The 20,833-nt window shown below is 39.4% G+C and overlaps 1 protein-coding gene across 6 annotated transcripts in view; it reads right to left on the bottom strand.

Annotated features, from left to right (window-relative positions):
- micu1 (mitochondrial calcium uptake 1) overlaps window positions 1-20,833 on the bottom strand; it is a 59,168-nt gene that overhangs the window by 12,950 nt on the left and 25,385 nt on the right. The window contains exons 6-10 of one of the 6 annotated variants that reach the window (XM_021314665.2): window positions 20,781-20,792; window positions 9,299-9,376; window positions 8,560-8,674; window positions 2,815-2,897; window positions 1,131-1,331 (exon numbers count right to left, since the gene is read on the bottom strand). In XM_021314665.2, the coding sequence (XP_021170340.2) occupies window positions 1,131-1,331; window positions 2,815-2,897; window positions 8,560-8,674; window positions 9,299-9,376; window positions 20,781-20,792 (489 nt within the window). The remainder of the gene's footprint in view (window positions 1-1,130; window positions 1,332-2,814; window positions 2,898-8,559; window positions 8,675-9,298; window positions 9,377-20,780; window positions 20,793-20,833) is intronic. The other 5 variants (XM_012859218.3, XM_012859217.3, XM_012859220.3 and 2 more) reach the window with 5 other exon arrangements.

Genomic DNA, 20,833 nt, shown 5'->3' on the forward strand with positions numbered 1-20,833 from the left:
GGATGAATCCTTGTTAAGCATAAAAAGCAACCAACAAATAAGTCTATGTATTAAACAAATGGACTGGTACGTTCGACACTGCAAAAATGGATCTAAAAATAAGTAAAATGTTATTAAAGTTAGTGTACTTATCCTTGATTTGAGCAGGTAAAAAAGATTATCTGCCAATGGAATGAGTATTTTGACCCCTAAAATAAGATAATTAGACATCCTGCACTTGAAATAAGATGATTGAGATGAGCTGTTCCTATTTTAAGTGCAAAACTCTTATTCCATTGGCAAATCATCTTATTTTCCTGCTCAAATCAAGGACAGATGCACTCATTTTACGAAGATTTTACTTATTTTAGTTCCATTTTTGCAGTGTAGGACGCATAACCTTTCTGAGGAGCAAAATTGCAAAATAAGACGGTTTTGTGCATACAAAACGCAACTTGCGTTATTCAGAAAGGGACTTGGGGAAACTTCTGGAAAAAAAAAAATCACTGACCCTAGCTTTAATGCTATGGTGAGATTCCTGAAAGTTTCTGGTAAGAAAAGTCGGATTATATAAACTCTAAAACAAATATTAAAATTAGATTATCTCACTGCTGCAGCTCTCTTCCCTTCCATGTAGAGGCCAACCCACTTTAAACATTTTACAGACACCTAAAGGACGTGTCTTATCAATTAATTATGTAGCCAAAAATTCCAGACCTCTGCGATTTGGAAATTGTGTTTTTTTTTTAATTACGATCATATTGCAAATGTGATTAATTGTTCAGGCCTAGTAGATAATGGTGTGTTTTTTTCTGTCCCTTTCCCCTGACTGATGCTTTTAAACATGGAGATGCTTTTGATTCATTATAAACTCTCTGCTAACGTTCACTTTAAGCAAAGGATGCAAATGTTAGAAAATGTTACAAGAACACGTCAACTCCAGGCTGAACGTGTAAACAGTTTAGCGCAGCTGTATGAACTGTAACAGCTGTGAAAACTTTAATTGAGTAGACCTCACTTTATGCACAAATCAGAGACATACATCAATGTCAGTGTCTACAGGGCTTGTGTAGTTGCTGATATAAAGGATAAACCCAAGGCAAATTGTATTGATATAAGACAGTTATGACTTTAATTTTCCTTCTCATTACCTCTAGTTTGAGCACATCGTGCTGCAGCTTCCTCTGAAACTCCAGGAAGCTGCCAATAGTGAGTTTTCCCTTCAGGTCCTCTCCAAAGAAATAAGTGGTGAGAGCCGAGCTGCAGCCGGCCGTCTTCAGGGTGTTTCCTGTGGTGGAGCGGTCGCGGTGTCGCATGCCCATGCTGGTCTGGGAGCGGATGATGCTCTGGACCTGTGCACGACAGCAGCCACAGGAACCAAGATGGTAAATACACAGAGAAAGCAGATGGTGACCGGATCTGGTCCAATCTCAGCCTGTTTCTAAGACTTTTTGCCTGATATCTTTTTGCCATACTGGACCACACCATGCATAAGTGCAACTAGTTTGTGTTGATACTGTTATGAGGGGAATTGTTTAACACAAGGTTAGATATTTACAAGTCAAAAGGAACCACAGAGAAGAGTAAACTATTTTGTCATGCCAAGACATTTCTACGGACTTTTCGGGCTGTGAGAGGGCAAAATAGAGCAAGACATTCATCAAATAACAGGAAGAGTGAAGTTGCTTCATTTTATCCCTTTGAGCTTTCAACATCGGTCTGTCTGGAAACATGTTGGATTTGGAAACATTGTGATGCTTTAAGAAATTTCAGAGTATAGGTGGAGATCTACATCGTCTTAGGCTACGTTCACACTGCAGGTCTTGATGCTCAATTCCGATTTTTTTGCGTGTCCGTTCACATTTCCAAATATATGCGACTCGTATGTGCTCTCCTGTGTGAACTGAATGCGTTCAACCGAAGTGTCCCGCATGTGCACTCGGGGACGCGATGACATCACACGCAGCAAGCGTCCTCAGTGTTTGCCGAAGTAAACATGGATTATAATGCTGGCACGCATTTTGCGGTAATTAATTTATTTTCTAACCGGAGCTTTCTCTCCACTGAATGCTCTCCTCATTGTAGTCCGCTAAGGGTGTCGTCTTTCTTCCCGCTTCTGCATAGCAGGACGCAGAATAGTGACGTTTGTCGAGTATCGTGACGTACAGGTCGGATTAATGCGACCCGGCCGTACAGACACAGGTCGCATTTGAAAAGATCAGATACGTATCAGATTCAGGACCACATATCCAAGTGGCCTGGGTCGCATTTGATAAAATCCAATCTGTGTTGTTCAGACTGTCATGAAAAGATCAGATCCAGGTCGCATACGGGCAAAAAAAATCAGAATTGGGTCACTTCAGGCTGCATTGTGAACGTAGCCTAAGAAACAGAGACAAAGAATCCTGTTTCAGTGATGCTAAAGACAGTTCAAAGGAGAAGTATCTTGTTTTAATTTCAAGATATAACCATTTTCTAGGGTTCTACAGCATTTTCTAGCAGCAATTTCCAGGCATTGAAAATTGGCCACAAAATTCTGATCGGTGCGTCTCGAATCAGGACAAAGTTATTTTATTAACTCTGCAATTCTACTTAGATAAATAAAAACAAGACTGTATGCTGTAAACAGATGCTTGTTTGTTCAATTTATTAATTTATGCGTATCAAACTTTATCTTACTGGAGATCATTCCTACCACTATTATATGTCCGTGTTTTACTGTCAAAAAATGGAAATTGTTTATTTGTACGGCCGTGTCGGCTGAGTATAGAGACACTTCCCATTTCTTTTCCCAGTTCTGCATCGAGATAAACGAGTTGCAGTTTGCGGTCTGACCTGTTCAAACTCCTCCAGGTCCACTTCTCCATCGCCGTTCAGGTCAAACATCTTGAAAGCAATCTCAAAGTTCCTCTGGGGAGCTGGACGCAGCAGAACACGAAGACACAGAGAGCGATATGTTCTTAAATCAGTGCAGCACAATATCAGGAGAAAAGTAGTAAAACATATTTCCTACAGAGCAGCCTGCATGATCACACTACTGGGAAGGAGCTTGAGGTCAAACATCAGGACAATAAACATCCCTCTGAGCACAAGACAAAAACCTGCATCATTAACCTGCGCCGTCCGCTGCAGTGGTTCTGCTACAACACGCAGCACTGAGGAAGAACACAAACATTTGTCTGTGTCGTTTCTGCTTTTGTTGTCACACTTACATATTTCCGTTTCTATTCAATTGACAGAAATAACAAGAGGTGGGTAGAGTTGCCAGAAATTTTACTCAAGAGCAGCACTACTTCCAACATATTTTACTCAAGTCAAAGTAAAAAGTACCCAACCAAAAGAATTACTCAAGATTACTCAAGTAAAATAGTATTTGGTAAGAAGGCTACTAAGGTACTGAGTAAATATTTATAACAACTGGTTTGATATTTTAAAATTATGTAATTTAAAATACCACAATTCATGTACAAATTGTGGTATTTTAACAACATATTAAATTTACAAGCAATAATTACAAATGTGACAAATTCAGGCAGAAGAAACTATTTTCTAAAGAATGTTTTTCAACATAAAACCTATGAAACAAAAGAGTTAATGTATAGTAAGTTAGGAGAGTGCAAAGTACCTCCAATAACAATATATACTGTCTGCTGTGGTTACATGACCTGTAAACAGCTCAATAATGTCAGCAGATAGAGAATACCATTAAAACAACAAAACTTGTGTACAAACAAGAAGTCTCACCTTAATATAAACTGTAGATGCGTGTCTCTGGTGCATTTTTGTAAGTAAGAGTAGCGATATTTCTTCATAATATCTGCTCAAGTGAAAGTAAGAAGTACGGTGCAGTAAAACTAGTCCTAAAAGTACATTTTGTTCACAAAGTTACTCAAATAAATGTAACTGAGTAAATGTAACTAGTTACTACCCACTCCTGGAAATAACCTGAGTAAATGCAAATTGCTGTTTTTAAATTAGGATTTCATTCAATAAGTATAAATAAGCTATCCGGACCAACCTGGCTGTGTTGTGTTTGCAAAGGGATTGCTCCCTAAACCTAATAACTGGTTGTGACCCCTTTAGCAGAAACATTAGCATCAAGCGTTCATGATGACTGTCAAGGAGTTTCTATCACTGTGGAGGAATTTTGCTCCAAACTTCAAGCAATTTCTACAAAGCCTGCATTTAAATGCAAGGTATGCGTTCATGCTTTCTGTTTAATCCATTTTTATTTAGGTGCAAATCTGGATGTTTAACAGAAAACCGGTCATTTTAACAGTCTTGCCATCTAGTTGACAAAAGTGACTTTAGCTGCAAAAGCATGAACTCTACATGACCTCTGCAGATGTCCTCAGGTATGTGATAACAGACTGCAGCATCTAGACCTGTAGGTTGCATAATGGCTTAGCTCAGACGCCTTCCAGCTTCTCCTGACCTAAAAAAAACCCAGATTGTTTGTTTCACAGAACCAGTGTGTGGAGATGGTGTTTGGAGGAGCCATCTGTTAATCAACATACAGTGCCTTGCAAAAGTATTCAACCCCTTGGGCATTTTTCATGTTTTTTTTTCTCTCCTTGCATTGTGGAATTAAAATGAATTTAGATTGTGCACCATTTAATTTACAGAACATGCTGATAACTTTGAAGATGTCTTGTTATTTATTGTGCAGCAAACAACAAGAAGAACAAAAAACAAATTTCAGTGCAGCATAATTGTTCATCCCCCCTTAGGTAGTACATTCTAGAGCCACCTTTAGCAGCAATTACAGCTGCACGTATTTCAAGGACAAGGTCTTTCAAGGTGACTTTTGGTCTCTTTCCTGCCTCTCTGATTGATGCCCTCCTGGCCCGGTCTGTGAGTTCTGGTGGGCGGCCCTCTATTGGCTGGTTTGTTGTGGCACCATGCGCTTTCCATTTCAAGTTGATTAATTAAATGGTGCTCTGGGGGAACATCAAAGATTTTGATATTTTTTATAACTCCACCCTGACTTGTACTCCTCAACAACTTTGTCCCTGACTTGTTTGGAGAACTCCTTGGTCTTCATGGTGTGATGCCTCTTGCTAAGTGATCTTGCAGCCTCTGGGGCCTTTCAGAAAAGGTGCACTCTTTTAAGGCTTGATGGAGGTAAAAGACCGAGCTAAGCTACCTGTTAGCGACATTTGAAACAATGTTATGTTGAGTGTGTTTTACCGTTATAATTATTTATTTTATTTTATTATTTATTTTCCATAATGGAAAATATACATCGATGGGACATTTAATGTTTGTGTGGTCTGGTCCACTCATTATGACCAAATAGAGCTTAAAAGTATTCTTAAATTAGCGCAGAATGTCCGCTATCATTAGCCTCCCGGGTAATTTACAGGTACCACCTAGTTAAACATAACAATGCCGTTTAAACTTAACACTGGTCTTTGTTTCGTTCCGTCATTGTCCAATAGTACAGCATTAATAGGGAACATTAATGTCGATTTAATCGTGTTTTGTGTTACTTTAAGGTAAACTCATGCTAATGTAAACAATGGCCACAGGAAGTGCCCCGACACGGCATTTCCGGTCGATTGTCCGCTACAGCATCTTCTAGCTAGTTACCAGTTCGAGTCTTAATTATTCCCTGGAAAAATAATTCTATTAACACAAATCAAGAGTCCTAAAGGTTATTGATTTTTACCGAGTAAATCGGTCTTTAAATTGTTATTTCCTCAAATAATATTTTATGTGACTCACATATGTATTGTGAATGGGTTCAGCATGCCAAATGTTGTTCTGAATTAGTTAAGCTAATTTGACCTTGTTCCATATTCTTTAAGATGAATTTTAGTTCTTTAACTTGGATCTGCAGTGGAGCCAAGATTCACTGAATCATTCTGATGATGGTTTCCAACCATTTTATTTTCTCCAATTGTTATTTTGTGTACGTAGTTTCTTAGCTTCTTTTTATCTTAATGTTGTTTAGTAGTTTAGTTAAGTTTCACTAGCCTAGTAAGAGAGGAGTTATTGATTGAAATATAGTGTTAATTCAGACAAACAGCATTCTATAATGATGTTCTCTGGATGTTCATTTTATTTCTGTTAATAAATTCTTGAACTTGAAGAGAAGTTGTCACTCCTTTATTCTATTTTTGTGTGCAGAGTTTGCTGTTAAAATAACGCCAGTGCTCGAATCATTCCTTTGAGCTATTGTCCTAATATCAGTGGTTTGGGCTGATATTCAACGGACAGTACCTAACAGACAGAGAGTTATTTATTAAACATTAAATAACTCAAAGACATGTGTAATGGCACAACTGTAACTGCAGAATCACAGGCTCTGAGGCCACCAATACTCACTGGTAAAATAAATCTGAAGCTACAAAGACGCTGATTGGTTTGAACTATGGTGAGTAAACGCCAGATGACTAGTTTGGTAAACGTCTCTTCCTCAAAACAGGGATTCTGTGAGAATCCAGACAAATCTGAGCACTATGGTCTTTTGATTTGACCTTTATGAGACAACTTCTGCTTTCCACAGAAATTATACAGATAAGAAGTAGCAGAACATAATCTCTATAATAGACTTAAATTGACAGTTTTTGTCTGACATTAAGCTTCAACTGCCTTAAACAGCTTTTTAAAAAGGGCATATTTGACATATTTAATATGAATATGACTTATTTTATATGACAGAGTAATTTTTGCTAGTGGGCAAAATGTATCCATCATGGTCCAACATTTTTAGGTCCATAAAATGGATTGCAACCAGTCCGGTGGTACCGCACATATCCTTTAAAAAATTACTCTGCCTGAGACATTTGTCACATAAACAGATTAAAATAAGTTATCTACTTAACTTGAAGATATAATTCAACAACCTTCAAGAAGTGGGAATGAAGTCTGGTTTTTATCACGATTAACTGAAATGTTCAGAGCACAAAAATGACTGTGCTACTTCCCTTTTTCAACAGTGAGTGCTTGATTAAGCATCAAAGTTTAAAGAAGACAGTTTATTTCTGCAAACAGAAAGATGACCAAAATAATTGTGACCAAAGATGACCACATTACCAACATCTTACTGGAAAATGTCAGTTCTCATAGGGTCTCATCTGCTGCACTGAAGAAGCAGAAAAGATTTAGCCTCTTAAAAACGTATTCACACCCCTTTAACTTTTCCCCTTTTTGTCACAAACCAGCAAATCAATACATTTATTCACCTGACCAAAACAAATTATTGTTAAGTTAAGACAGATTCAGATAATAATCTGAAAAGTGCAGCATGCTTTTTAAATTGATGTGACGCAGACTGTAAGATCGCTCCGCCCACGCCGACGACAAAGACGTAATGGCGGTGATAGTGAAGCTCAGAGTGTTAATAGAGACATGTTTGCCTTATCTACCAACATTAAGGCACAAAAGACAAGGGAAAAAAATATTTAAATGAGTTTTAAATGGTGTCAGTTAAGTTATTTCAAGGTCCCCATGGACAAATCGGCGTTAAATCCCAAATTTACGCCAAATTAAAATAGTTACTGTAAACCGCAGTAGATGTTTTCATACGGCCATCAAGCTATCAATTGCAAAAATTGACAGTGAAATTCTGTATTAGGAGTGAAATTTTTACTTTACACAACCTAATAAACTCCGTGCAAGAATCAGAGTCCTGTTAGCTGATCATAGAAAGATTCAACTTATGGCCACGTGCCTTTATCTGTCCTTTTAATTTTTTTTTAAGGCTCCTTTTAGGTTTTGGGACAGTAATGATCTGTTTCCACCCTCTATATGTTTGGGATAACTCATGTCTGAATTTTATTTTCCCCACTCACAACGTTTAACAATTTTTTACCAATGTTTATTAACAAAATAATCCTGACTGCAGAGCTGATTGGTCAGTAATGACAAGCTTCCAGGATTTATTGACAGATGACGTCACGTCAGTTCAGCCCCTTTTCAGTCTGATACCCCTAAACTAACTCCAGTTCAACCAATTCCCCTGCATGCAATAAATAATAACTGGCCAACACCAACTTTCCACACAATGATAGTGGCTTCAAGGTGATGCTCTGTGTATTTTTTTCTGCCACATATACTGTAAAGGCTCTTAAACTGATTTTTGATTTGCTTTGACTTGTTTTGCTGTGTCACACTGCTTGAGGCAAACCGGACTTCTAAAGACTTAATCTGAAATTACACAATGGGGACGCAAATTACAATTAGGCATCTTCTGAAGCTCACTGGCTGCCTTGGATTTTATGTAGGACTGAATATAAATGTCCGTGACACTTTTTTAGATTTCTAGCTGGAAAAACATAGCACCTTTATTATTTTCAATGCAATTATTACAAATATGTACTGTAGTAGGAGGGAAAAAAAAGAGAAAAAAAAAGAAAAGGAGAAAAAAAAGGAAGAAAAAAAGGGAAAAAATAGGAAAAAAAGGGGGAAAAAATAAAAAAAAGAGGAAAGAAAATATGTACTGTAGTTCCCAGACAAAAGAAAACAAATTCTAATAAAGATAATAGGTTTGAAAGAGCATAGGGTATGAATACCTTTGCAGGCTATAAACTTGTCACCTACAGGCAAGTGTGTGTAGATCAACTAAATACTTACTGGACAGCACGGTTGTGAGGAATATGTAGTCAGAGAAGGAGATGAGACCACATTCTCCTAATGTGTAAAAGATGCTGTCCTCATCTGCAAACTTCTCTCTCTCCTGGGCAATTTTCTGCTCATCCAGGTCAGGACAAAAAAAACAAAAAAAAAAACAAGAAAAGCAAGAACAAAGTTATAAAAAGCTCAAACTTTACAGATTCTGCAGCGATGACGTGTTTCAGGGAGTTAAAACAGATCGCATGTGCAGCCGTAATGGACACATAAGTTTGGTTTCTCCACGCACTCACATTGCACATGAATGTTAATTACGTGCAGACGGGTTATGACGGGAGTCATGCAACCGCTGCGTACACATGAAGCCATACAGATGGGTGAGGGAGACACCAAAAAAAAAAAAACAATTAGTCTGTGGTCGGGTTGAAAACACGTCATCCACCAGAGGGTTTACTCACAGTGTGAAAGTGACATTAAAAAAGAGGGGAAAACATCATGAGAGACAGTTGCACAAACACACAGTTTTAATTAACCATCTCTGAAGCCCAACCCGTACGGAAAACACGTTAATATAACTCCCTACACACAGAGATGCTGACGTGATGCTTTTCACTCAGCATGTGTGTATTAACGGAGTTGCGTGAAAATCGTTTATTCACATGCACAACACACTGAGAGAGAGAGAAAGACTGGAAAAGACAGCAGTATAGGACGCCCCACCACACAGAAAGACAGAGCATGCCTGGTGGAGTAGTGACGGCAGGGCGTGGCGGGTGGAAAGGTTGGGGGCCACACTGAGCCCTCGTGGAGTTACCTCCGTCTGCCACCGGGTCCATTTCAGAGGAGGAGGAGGGAGGAGAAACAATGATTAGAGAACATTGTGGCCTCTGCTGTGTTCAGCAGGGCCTTGAATGACAAAAACAAAACAACACACATGTGCATTCATACTGAGCGACACAACAAACCATCAGAAATGATCAATGCAAGACAGTCGGTGGAGGCCACTCAAAGTTAGGCATTTAAATGTGTCTCATCCTGGTGGAACTGAAACATGAGAAACACCCAGAACAACCTAAACCCTCTTCCCTTTTGAAAGAGGAAATGCATCCAATGCTATGATTTGACTATGTAGGACCTTAAAAAAAGTTTATTTCCCCACATGTAGTAATGTTAGAACAACAAACATTGATGTATTTTACTGGGATTTTGAGAAAATACACTAAAAAAAATGTCTGATTGTGAGACAGAAGGAAAATTAGCCATTTTTCTTTTAATGTTTAGCGGGGGGGGGGGGGGGGATCTGTACTCAGGCAACCTTCACACAGACATGTCCTTAGATAAGATCCAGTGGCTGCCTTCTGAACACACTTAATTAGTAATTGAACTGAATTGACAGTTCAGAGAGCTGGTCTGGGACCACTGCAAACCTACAAAGACACTACTGACAACGGTGGAGGAGTTTCAGTAATCCACAGATCAGGTAGGAGAATCCACAAATTTGGCTTCAATGAAAGAGCAACAAGAAGAAGCCATTTTTAAAGAACTTATTCGTCCTGTTTAAAGCTTGCTATAAGGGTGTTAGGAAACACACCAAATAGCAAAAAGGTGATTTGCTCAGATGACACCATGATAAAAATATTTGGCCAGCGTGCACAAGTTGGTGTATGTGGAAAAAAAATACCACCACCCAAAACAACCACCCCAATGGCAAAGCATGGTGGTGACAGCATCATGCTGTGGAGGAGGCTGGTGCTAAATACAATCCTACAAAATCCATCATACTTCAGGCAAAAACATATAGCCAGAGGTGCAACAGAATGGCTTAACTCAAAGCATGGTCTGGTGTTAGAATGGCCTAGTCAAAGTACAGACCGTGGTCAAATTTAGAATCTGTGGCATGACCTGAAAATTGCAGATCAAACAGTTTCTCCATCTAGTCTGACTGAGATTTGGCAACCCACCACTCTCTACATGTGCAAACCAGGTAGATACTTACAACTAAAGACCCAAAAAAAAGCAAAGGGTGGATTTGCAAAAAGTATGGAACCAGGGGGGCTGAATACAAATGCAGATCATACTTTTCCACTTTCTATTTGTAAATACTTTGGAATGTCATGCATCTCTTTTCTTCCACTTCCCAATTATGTGCTACGTTTTGTTGGTAAACATAAAAAGCCCATTAAATATATTAATGTTTGCGGTTGCAACGTGATAAAATTAGCTTGCCACTGCATATTTCTGTACTAGCTTTGTCTGAAGTAAATCAAATTGAAGCAGCTCTATTCAAGATTAACACCAAGTAAATGCTGGACAAAGCAAACCCCCCAACTCCAGCCCTTTAGGAAAAACATAAATGAATGACTAAAATTGAGTGGTGCCTCGTTCACTGCATAAAAATTAATTTACCGTATTTCCCCAAGAACCCACTCCCACCTTGTAACATACAGACTGCATGATGGATATTATATCTTAGAATAATCCCTTAATTTAAGTCCAGGCTGATTCATTTGAGTCAGCAACGCATAAAAGGCAAAAAAACAGCAGTTTTCTGTGTGGCTTGTGTTATTAATGCCATCTACATCAGCCTTATTGGAGGAGAAGGCAGAGGAAAACAGGAGGTCAGAGAAAGAAATGCGCTCATTAGAGCTGTGCTGCCGGCTGACAGGGAATGAAAGAGAAGTATATCGGAAATCAGACAGGTTAAAGGTTTTAAGATGTTTGTGTGCGTGCGGAGTATGGAGAAAAATTCAATAAAGGGTAAAAAAAAAAAAAGCAGGACAAGCACACAGAGGTTGGATTTGTAATTAAAGAACTCAAATAAAAAGGTTTTAATGCCAGGCCACAAAACCGAAAGGCCAAACAAACAAACATTACTCCAGTAGGCAGGTATCCTCCATATAGACAGCCACAAATACCAAGAGACGCACCGGGCCTCGTTATTATCATCATTATCAGAGCTGAGGCACCGAGCACATTAAACATAATGGCTTACTTTTTCCCCTGGCCTGAGTCAAGGACAAAAACAGCCCCATAGAATAGCCTGAATCACCTTGACAAAGAAAAACAAAAAAACAAATGCTAATATACAGGCCAAGGGGAAGGGAGCAAATTACATATTTATCTGGTAAAAATAAATAAAAAATAAACTTGACCAGTTCAGGGTCAAAACAAACAAACAGAAAAACCCACACAGGTCATCCTGAACAGCGCTTTCTTTTAAGTTCCCAATCTTGAGTCTGTTCTCCCTCTTGCAAAGAGTGCTGTGCACATGAACCAAGCTTTGCATTATATTTCTCATTGGCGACCTACACGAAAGCACCAGCATGCAGCAGTAAATGTTAACATGCTCTGGAGTATTTCAAATTTGGATTAGAGTAAAAATGATTGTGAGAATTCATCTGTCCTTGCTGAAGGAATCTCATTCAGGTTCAATTGGTCTACTGTCAATTGATCTACAATGCCGCTCGGCTTACATGCACCAGTTATTTCCATTTGGTGCGATCAATCTACAACGCATCCATCCTAAAGCCTTTTGGCTTATCAGCATTAGCAAACTGCAGAATGGTCAGCATGGTTCATTTTGGAAAGCAACACTTATTTGTACAAGATCTAAAATTTAAGCGATTGCTGGTAAATTAAAAAAAAATCATTACCAATAAAATCGGTGACCCAGTTGTGCGTATAAAAGTAAAAGGTGTGCACGGCTGTACAGATCAACACAACACTGGTGTTGAGAAAATAGTGCAGAAATGATGACGTCTAGCTGAATGCATACGGAATCGCTTCCCAGAAATCTCTTAAATCTCTGGGTAGGGTCCCGGTCTGCGAGGTCTCCAGCTACCGTTCACACCTGTGTCCTTACCTCCGGGTCCTAATTAAACAAGTCAGCACATAAGTCTTTGTTATGTGCGCTCACATCTGAGCTGGTGACTTTGGTTTCAATACTTTCTGCTTAAGTGGCCATTTATTTGTGCGTTATCATATTTTTGGCAACTTTCAGTTATAAACTTAGCTTCTTTTCTATGCTTTAGAAAAATATCGTTGCCGTTGTAACATAATTGCCTAAGCTGTACTTTTGGCTTGCTGTTACAATATCAAAAACAAAATGTATGTGCTTGCTACAAAGTCTTTTTATTTTCCAAAAGTGTTGAAATATGACTATGAGGCTAATGATGTATAAATATCGTGAGCTAAATAAATAGAAAAGTGAAGTAAAAACTAGAAAATGCGGACTTTGATACTAAAGGTTTTGATATATTTTGCAGGGCAGACATAAATTCAATTGGATCACTTAAAAAATTTTTTGTCTAGCTTGTTTTATTGCTTTCTTTTAATTTATTTAAAATTCAGATTACACTTATACATACATTTAAAAGGTGTTTGTATTTAGTTTAACCTTGCCATAGGGGACTTGATTGTTCTTTGAGTTGTGCATGGCTTCCTCAGCTTGAGTTGGACCCACAATAATTAAAGACCCTACGCATGTTTGAGTCTGGGTTGTTTTTTTCAAAAGGCACCACACTGCAAAAACGGATCTAAAAATAAGTAAAATGTTCTTAAAATTTGTGTTTTTGTCCTAGATTTGAGCAGGTAAATAAGATTATCTGCCAATGGAATGAGTATTTTGGCCCCTAAAATAAGATAATTAGACATCCTGCACTTGAAATAAGATGAGATGAATTGTTCCTATTTTATGTGCAAAAATCTTATTCTATTGGCAGATCATCTTATTTACCTGCTCAAATCAAGGAAAAATAAACACATTTAAAGAATATTTTACTTATTTTGTTACGTTTTTGTAGTGCAACAGTAAAATGATTTAAAAATAGCTGATAAATTACTGCAGAACCTCAAGTAAACCAACATCTGCTGGTGTCTGTTGATTTGTCAGATTTGTTTGTTTCTCTAGGTGAGCCAGGTGTCTGAATAAATCCCTAGGGCAGGGATCTTCCTGTGCTTCATACGTCTCTTCACGTCAGCTCAGTTATAGCCAAGTCCACCAGCTGTATACAGACGACAAACCGAGCTGCCCCACATGCCACATGAGGCCGAAGCGCAGCGCTGACAGAACTGAGGGCTGAACGCTGAGCTCCGCTGGCGGCAGGACGGTCAAACGCACTGCTGTCATATAGAAAGACAGCCGGGAGTGAAAGGTTTGGCCAGGTCTAATCTTCCCACTGAAGTACATCAGACTCCATCCTGTCAATATCCGAGAGGAAGAAGAAAGAAACGAACATCCGGGACATTGATAGTAAAATACGAGGCGGTGAGACTCCACCTTTACTGCGCACCAGGCCATCTGGCTGGGAGGCAGATAGCTGCTTAAACTTGGCCCTGTGTGTGTGGAGACTGCAGTGCTGTGTCACGGATAAGATCTGTGGCCAACACTGCAGCAGCTGGCCCCTCGATGGAAGAGCAGACAGGGAACTGAACGAAGGAGGAGCAAGATAAGCTTTGTAGTCTGTATTATTAATGCAAAGCATTAACAAGCCGACTTAAGATGCAATGGTGCTTCTGATAGCCTGTCTGCACAGTCTCTGCTGAATGTCCTGAGGAGAAGAGGTGAAAGTATTCATACCAGACGGCAAGTTAAAACCACAAAGTTCAATGTATTTTAGTGGGATGTGATAGAATAACACAAACATGGAAGGAAATTGACAGGATTTTCTCTTTTTTAACATGTTTGTAGAGCCACTTTTTTGCTTAGATCACATCTGCCAGTCCTTTCAGGTTTTGTCAAAGCTCAGTCAGATGGGATGAAGAGCATCTGTCAACATTAATGTTTTATGTTTTGTCAGATTCTCAGCTGGATTTAGGTCTGGGGTTTGACCAGCTCTTTTTATCGCATCTTTACGCTTTGATCTAAACCATTTCCTCTGAGCTCTGCCTGTATGCTTAGGGCCATGGTCCTGCTGAAAGGCAAGAAAAGCATCCATTAAGCATGAGGCTGCCACCTACACTGCAAAAAGGGAACCAAAAGCAAGTAAAACTTTCTTGAAATGACTGTATTTGTCCTTAATTTCAGCAACAAGTTTAAATGATCTGCCAGTGGAATAAGATTTTTGCACTTAAAATAGGAACAATTCATCGCCAGCATCTTATTTCAAGTTCAGTAAATCTAATTATCTTATTTTAGGGGTAAACATACTCATTCTATTGGCAGCCTATTTTATTTAGATGTTCAAAACAAGGACAAATACGCAAATTTCAAGAAAATATTTCTTATTTTCAGTTCCCTTTTTCCAGTGTACCACCTTTAACATTGGGGAGGTTGTGTTTACGCCGATGTTCAGCGTCTGATTTCCACCACACAATGTTTTTGCATGATTTCTAAAAAGCTTAAAACTAGCACCCTAGTCCACATTAGCTAAAAAACCCCTACATGGGCTGTGGCAAACTTCAAACAGCTTATGGCTTTCTTTCTACTCCTCTTCTCTTCTTGCTGTCAATCAAGTTCTTCCATCCATTCTGTGGATATCTGCAGCTGCTCCAGGGGTACCATGGCCTTCTTGGCTGTTTCTCTTTTCAAAGTCTGCCAGCTGAGGCAGATAGACATGTCCAAGTAAGTGTGCAGTATATAAAAAAAAAAGAGATCCAGCACTCTATATGCTTTCTTCTCTCTTTAATGTGGGTACGATTGATGCATAAAAAGCTAAAAATCAGGATTTCTGAACACAAAAGTAATGTTAATAATAAAGGCGAGAGACGCCCGTGTGGGTTGACACTTCAACGCAGCTGGCCAGGATATTTGTTCCTTGAAGTTTAAAAGGCGTAAGAGACTGTCGGCTGATAAAAGCGGAGGCGACAGAGACAGACTCTTCTTACACAGAGGAACCTTCTGGATTCACTTTCCAAACAGGAAACCCCAAGGGTGTGAATGAGGAATTGGTGTTGAACTGTTTTCACTGAAATGGTTGCTTTTTCTCCAGTTTGGTGACTTTCTTGACGCTTTCTATGGTTTTATAATTCTAGAGATGCAGTGTAGAGCCCCACACAAATGTGTCCTTATTGGGCTGATTGCCTGATCTGCGTCTAATTAGCCAAGCTGTTTTCTAGCCTGTACGTATTTATGGTTGTCACTTGTTTTTTCATCTGTAAATGTGCTGAAGACGGCATATAGCCAAAACCGTGTCCACTTTGCCCACATTCAAGAGATAATAAACAACACACTGCAAAAAAGGAACTAAAAGTAAGTCAAATTTTCTAGAAATTAGTGTATTTTTTCCTTGATTTGAACAGCCAAATAGGACTATTTGCCAATGGGATGAGTAATTTTACCCCTAAAATAGGATAATTAGATATCCTGCACTTGAAATAAGATGATGGAGATGAATTGTTCTTATTTTAAGTGCATAAATCTTATTCTATTGGCAAATAGTCCTGCTCTAATCAAGTAAAAATACAAAAATTTCAAGAAACTTTTACTTATTTTGAGTTCCCTTTTTGCAGAGCACGGACTGCGTTCACTCTGTGCTGTGGTTTCTTTCTAAGTTTTGCAGTTGAGCTACACTCTTTCTTTGTCGATTTTGATGGATGGATGTGATGTCTAAAGTTTGAAATAGTTTTTACAAGTGTATTTCAAAGTAATCCTGCACTATGCTGCATACCAACTTCCTTCTCCCCATATATCTGCAATAAAAGTGAAGCCTTCACAGATCAGATGGATCTACGCTGAGATTAAACTAAACATATGATACTATAAATATCTTACCGATTAGTTGGCATCTGAAAGAGGATGGCAGATTTTTATATAGCGGTGTCAGAGTTAAGTGAACTGAATACATTTACTCTATTTAGGTTTTTATTTGTAGACGATTTTAAAAACCACGCATCATTTTCCTCCCCGCTCTCATTTAAAGGAACACTTTTTCCTCCGTCTATCACATAAAATCCACATTGAGGTTTGATGCCGTGAAGTGAAAGAATATAATCATGTTTTAGAGGAATGAACGAAGCAAGACAACGTGCATTAACAAGTATGGCTCTACTCTGAAACCGGTCTCTGCAAATAAAAAAGCTTCGGCTACAAATTACTTAGCAACTCTTCCTTTTCCTACGGGTTACTGAGAGATCGAAGGCAGGACACATGTCTGTATTTGAGTTCTTTCAGTCGTTTCAGATGGAAGTTAAAACCAGAGTACCAGGATAAACTGGTCAAACGGGATCTAAGTTTGCAGCATAACCCACAGAGCAAAATGACCAAAGGATGTAGAGTAGAAAAAAAGTTATAAATCTGAATCTCTACCTGTGTGTCCCTGGTGCCGCTTTCTGTGATGTGACAGCTAAAGGGGGTTTCTGTCGCTTTAGTCGGTACAATATAGGACATGAGTTTCAGGGGAAACACAATTCAGAGTGACTTGCTTACGGCTAAATATAACAATCTCCAAGCTGGAAACATCTGGACGGTGGCTCAAAAATCTGACAGAAATAAACGTCTGTGCTGTGAAACACTAAACTAAAACCTTAAATTATCTTCAACCATCTGAGAGTTCAAAAGTCAGCATTTACTGCTGCATGCTGGTATACGGTAAGAAGCTGGGATCAAAAGAGACCGGCGCGTGTAGGTGAACAGATCGGTGTGGGTGTAGGATAAATTAATGCATTCACTCTCCACCTCCAATTCACCTCCAATCCCAGAGGTAACTGTACAGCAGATGCTATGGTAATAACTCATGATTACTCAGGGAGCACAGTCTGAAAAAAAAAAGGCTTCTTATGTGGATCACACGCAGGCAAATTTGGCTTTCTTGAGAAAGTTAGCCGTCTGATCACAGAAGAAAGCAAACAAGCTGACCAGCTTTACAGAGAACCCAACCTCTAATGAGTTTGAAAAGCTCAGAGATGCAGAAAGAGAGAGAGACGGGATCGAGGTGTTCACGGGGTCCGTGTGTTTCGCTCGGACAGAGAGCAAAAACACACTGAAAGGTTGGAGAAAGCTAAAGCAATAAGTTGCACCCTGTGGTGCCAAGGAAAAGCTGCGCCCTTACAGACTTCTTCTGCTTTAGCATTTGTGTCACAGTTTCACGTTTCATATCAGCGAAACGTTTTGTCATTTCGGACAAAAATAACCTAAATAAAGGATAAAATCCCCCCACAGTTGACATTTGTTTAATGATTATTTAAATGCTGACTTTAAATGAGAAGAAATGCAGTCTGCTAATACTCTAGATCAGGGGTGTCAAACATACGGCACACGGGTATTATCATTATTAAAAAAATTGTATCCAGTGTCCTGTCTGGCAATGTGGCAATAATATTTAACTTGTCTTAATGCCAAAAAGAGCTCATCAGATTTGACTTTCACAAGTGAAGCAGTGCTGCTTTTGCCATAGTGCTCTGCTTGATTTATAAATGTGAATAGTTTTATTATGATTCATGCGGGGAATATCTCAAATGATATGGACACTACAATGGGAAAGTAGGAGAGGAAAGGAAGAACAAGAAGAAAAAAGAAAAGGTGAAAGAAAGAGGAGATAAAAGGAAGAGAATGATAAAACAATTATTGAAAAAAACATGTACTTCGTTTAATTGAAAATATGCAGTTCCTATATTGTCCACGAGGGGCGCTGTGTTTTAATCAGCAGATGGTAGCACTGAGCTTCAGATGTGGAAAATTCATTTTAAATCATTTCTTAATTTTTATCTCTTTGATGTATTTTGTCATGCAGGACAGTGTTTTTAAGTTCCAAAAAATGTGAATAAATGTTTTTCAACATTGTATAATCACTGTGATCAGTTCTTATGCATACTGCACAAATAAATGTTTAACTAAGTAAAAGTGTTGTTGAAATTACACATACTTTTCTTAAAAACGCTGAGGTTATTCATAATATATTGCGTAAAAGTGAAATTAATTTAATATAAAAATCAACAACAAGTTCACTTTTATTAGTTCTATTTAATCTTGCCATGAGTTTACTCGTGTGGCCCTCTTGAGATCAGATTAAGCTGAATGCGGCCCCTAAACCAAAATGAGTTTGACACCCCTGCTCTAGATGTTGTTCTGGGTTCTGCTATGACCTCCTAGATGGGTTGATGTGCTCAGAGTCACTTTGGTAGGCCAGTACTTCTCTCCATGTGAGGATTGCTGGAGGCCTGAAGCCTTAGAAATCCATTTGAAACCTTTTCCAGACTGAAAAGGTTTCAAATCTTTGTCTCTAATCTGTTTTGCCGTTTCTGTACATCAAAGCACGACGTGCTGCTTTCTGAGAACGGTTAGCTTTCTTGATGTTTTCAGACACGTGCTGTTAAATGGGTTGCTTAAATCTACAGATCAGGCCAAGCAAAGGCAAATAAATCTGCTCAGCCTCACAAGTATTGTGCTTAATCACAGTCAAAGAGAAGCAAAAACATAAGTCTGTAAGGGGGCAGATGCTTTTCCACAGCCCCGTATTTATCATTTTGGAAAAGCCGTGAGGATCAAAGCGGTTGCCCGGGAAGCTTCCTGTAAAAATCAGAAAGGGTCAGCATGACACAAGTTGATGCAACAAGCAGTTTGTTTCCCCTCCAAACTCCATGTGAGTGGCGGCTGTGTGTTCCCCCATCATCTCCATCCTCGCAGGTCACGCTGAAAACAGTTTAGCTTCACAAATAGTAAGAGAGAGAGAGAACGAGCCACGGCATGAACATTGGGAATAAAGTTAAGATGAACAGACCGACTCCTGGCTTCAGGAGCTCTCAACCATGCTCTACAAAAAACAATAAAAATAAATAAAAAAATAAAACTCATGCAGACTGGCATCTCAACAATCCAGAGGACGATTTGTGAAGGCTCACAAGCACATCAAAACAGCCTTGACGATCGCTAACAAAGCTACTTCCTAGATCCAAACCCACGCCGCGATGCCACCATGCGCAGGAAGGAGGCGCCCCCACCGGCTACGTTCCTCTGAGGCGGCAGGCAAAGACAGCAGTGCATGCTGGATAGAACAGCTGGAGCACCAAAGCGTGTGGAAACTAGAGCTGAGACTTCTCGGGGAGGAAATGAAAGCATGAGAGGCAAAGGTGTTTCCAAAGCAAGGCGGAGGGAGTGCAGGGGAACAGCATAAAAAGAATTAGTCTCTTTTTTTTTTTGGGAGGGGGGGGGGGGCTCTCTGCATCTCAGCTTGCAATGTTTGACTTTCTTCATAAAGTTAAACTATGAAGCTAAACTAAACACACCGCTTTCATGTAAATTATGTAGCGCCGCTGCGGCGTTTATTAATCCTCGCAGAGGCAAAGCACAGTCCTCACTTTCAATAATTCAGCAGGGCAGGTATGGCGCGCAGCTGCCTGGAACAAGCTAAACAAAAGGGGGGGGCACCTGGACGGTTGCCAGCACAACGTCGAGGAACAATATAAAGCCTGGCGTAAGTGCGCACACAGTGGGGCGTGCAGCCACTTCACTGGACGGCACTCCCTACTGCTTTCATGGAGAACGGCTAATAACCTGCCCTTTGGTGTGCTCACCTGATCTTCTCATTACCCTGACTGACAGAGTTATTCAGACCTGGACAAAGGTCTGCCCGTTTAGAAGATAAAGGAGCAGGTCAAACCCCTCCTACACTGCAAAAATAGAGCTAAAAATAAGAAAATATTTCTTGAAATGAGAGTATTTTTCTTTGATTTGAGCAGGTAAATAAGATTATTTGCCAATGGAATAAGATCTATACACTTAAAGTAGGAACAATTCATCTCCATCATCTTATTTCAAGTGCAGTATATCTAATTATCTTATTTTAGTGGTAAAGATACGCACTCCATTGGCAAATAATCTTATTTACCTGCTCAAATCCAGGAGAAATACATTAATTTCAAGAAAATTTTACTTATTTTTAGTTCTCTTTTTGCGGTGTATCCCTGTTGGGCACAATTGTGCATCTTTAAAAAGAAAAATGACGAAGGGATGTAAATCTACACGTTTCAACAACTTCCTTGAATACGACGCTGACACTGTGAGAATAAATCTAAAATGCACCGTCCGTAAACTACAGTGGGGCCATTTTTTTTCAGCAGTCTCACAGTTGCTGAAGCTGAGAGTTGATAAAAAAAAAAAGGTGTTAGTCAGCTGTTCCCCTGAACTAATAAAAGCGATCAGCTATTCTCTTTGTCGTATCAAAGGTGCGAGTAATTAAAAAGAAGAGGAAGTTCGGGGCTACGAGGAGGAACGGTGGAGGAGTGGTGACTACAAAAGGTGCAGTTAATCATTCAGGTGCAATACATGCTGCCCGGCACACACCCCATACCTGCCAGAAGTCCTGCAGAGAGGGAGGGGCAGAGCGACGGGGAGACGAGGACG

This window comes from Fundulus heteroclitus, chromosome 22, assembly GCF_011125445.2.
Source record: "Fundulus heteroclitus isolate FHET01 chromosome 22, MU-UCD_Fhet_4.1, whole genome shotgun sequence".
Taxonomy (NCBI): domain Eukaryota; kingdom Metazoa; phylum Chordata; class Actinopteri; order Cyprinodontiformes; family Fundulidae; genus Fundulus; species Fundulus heteroclitus.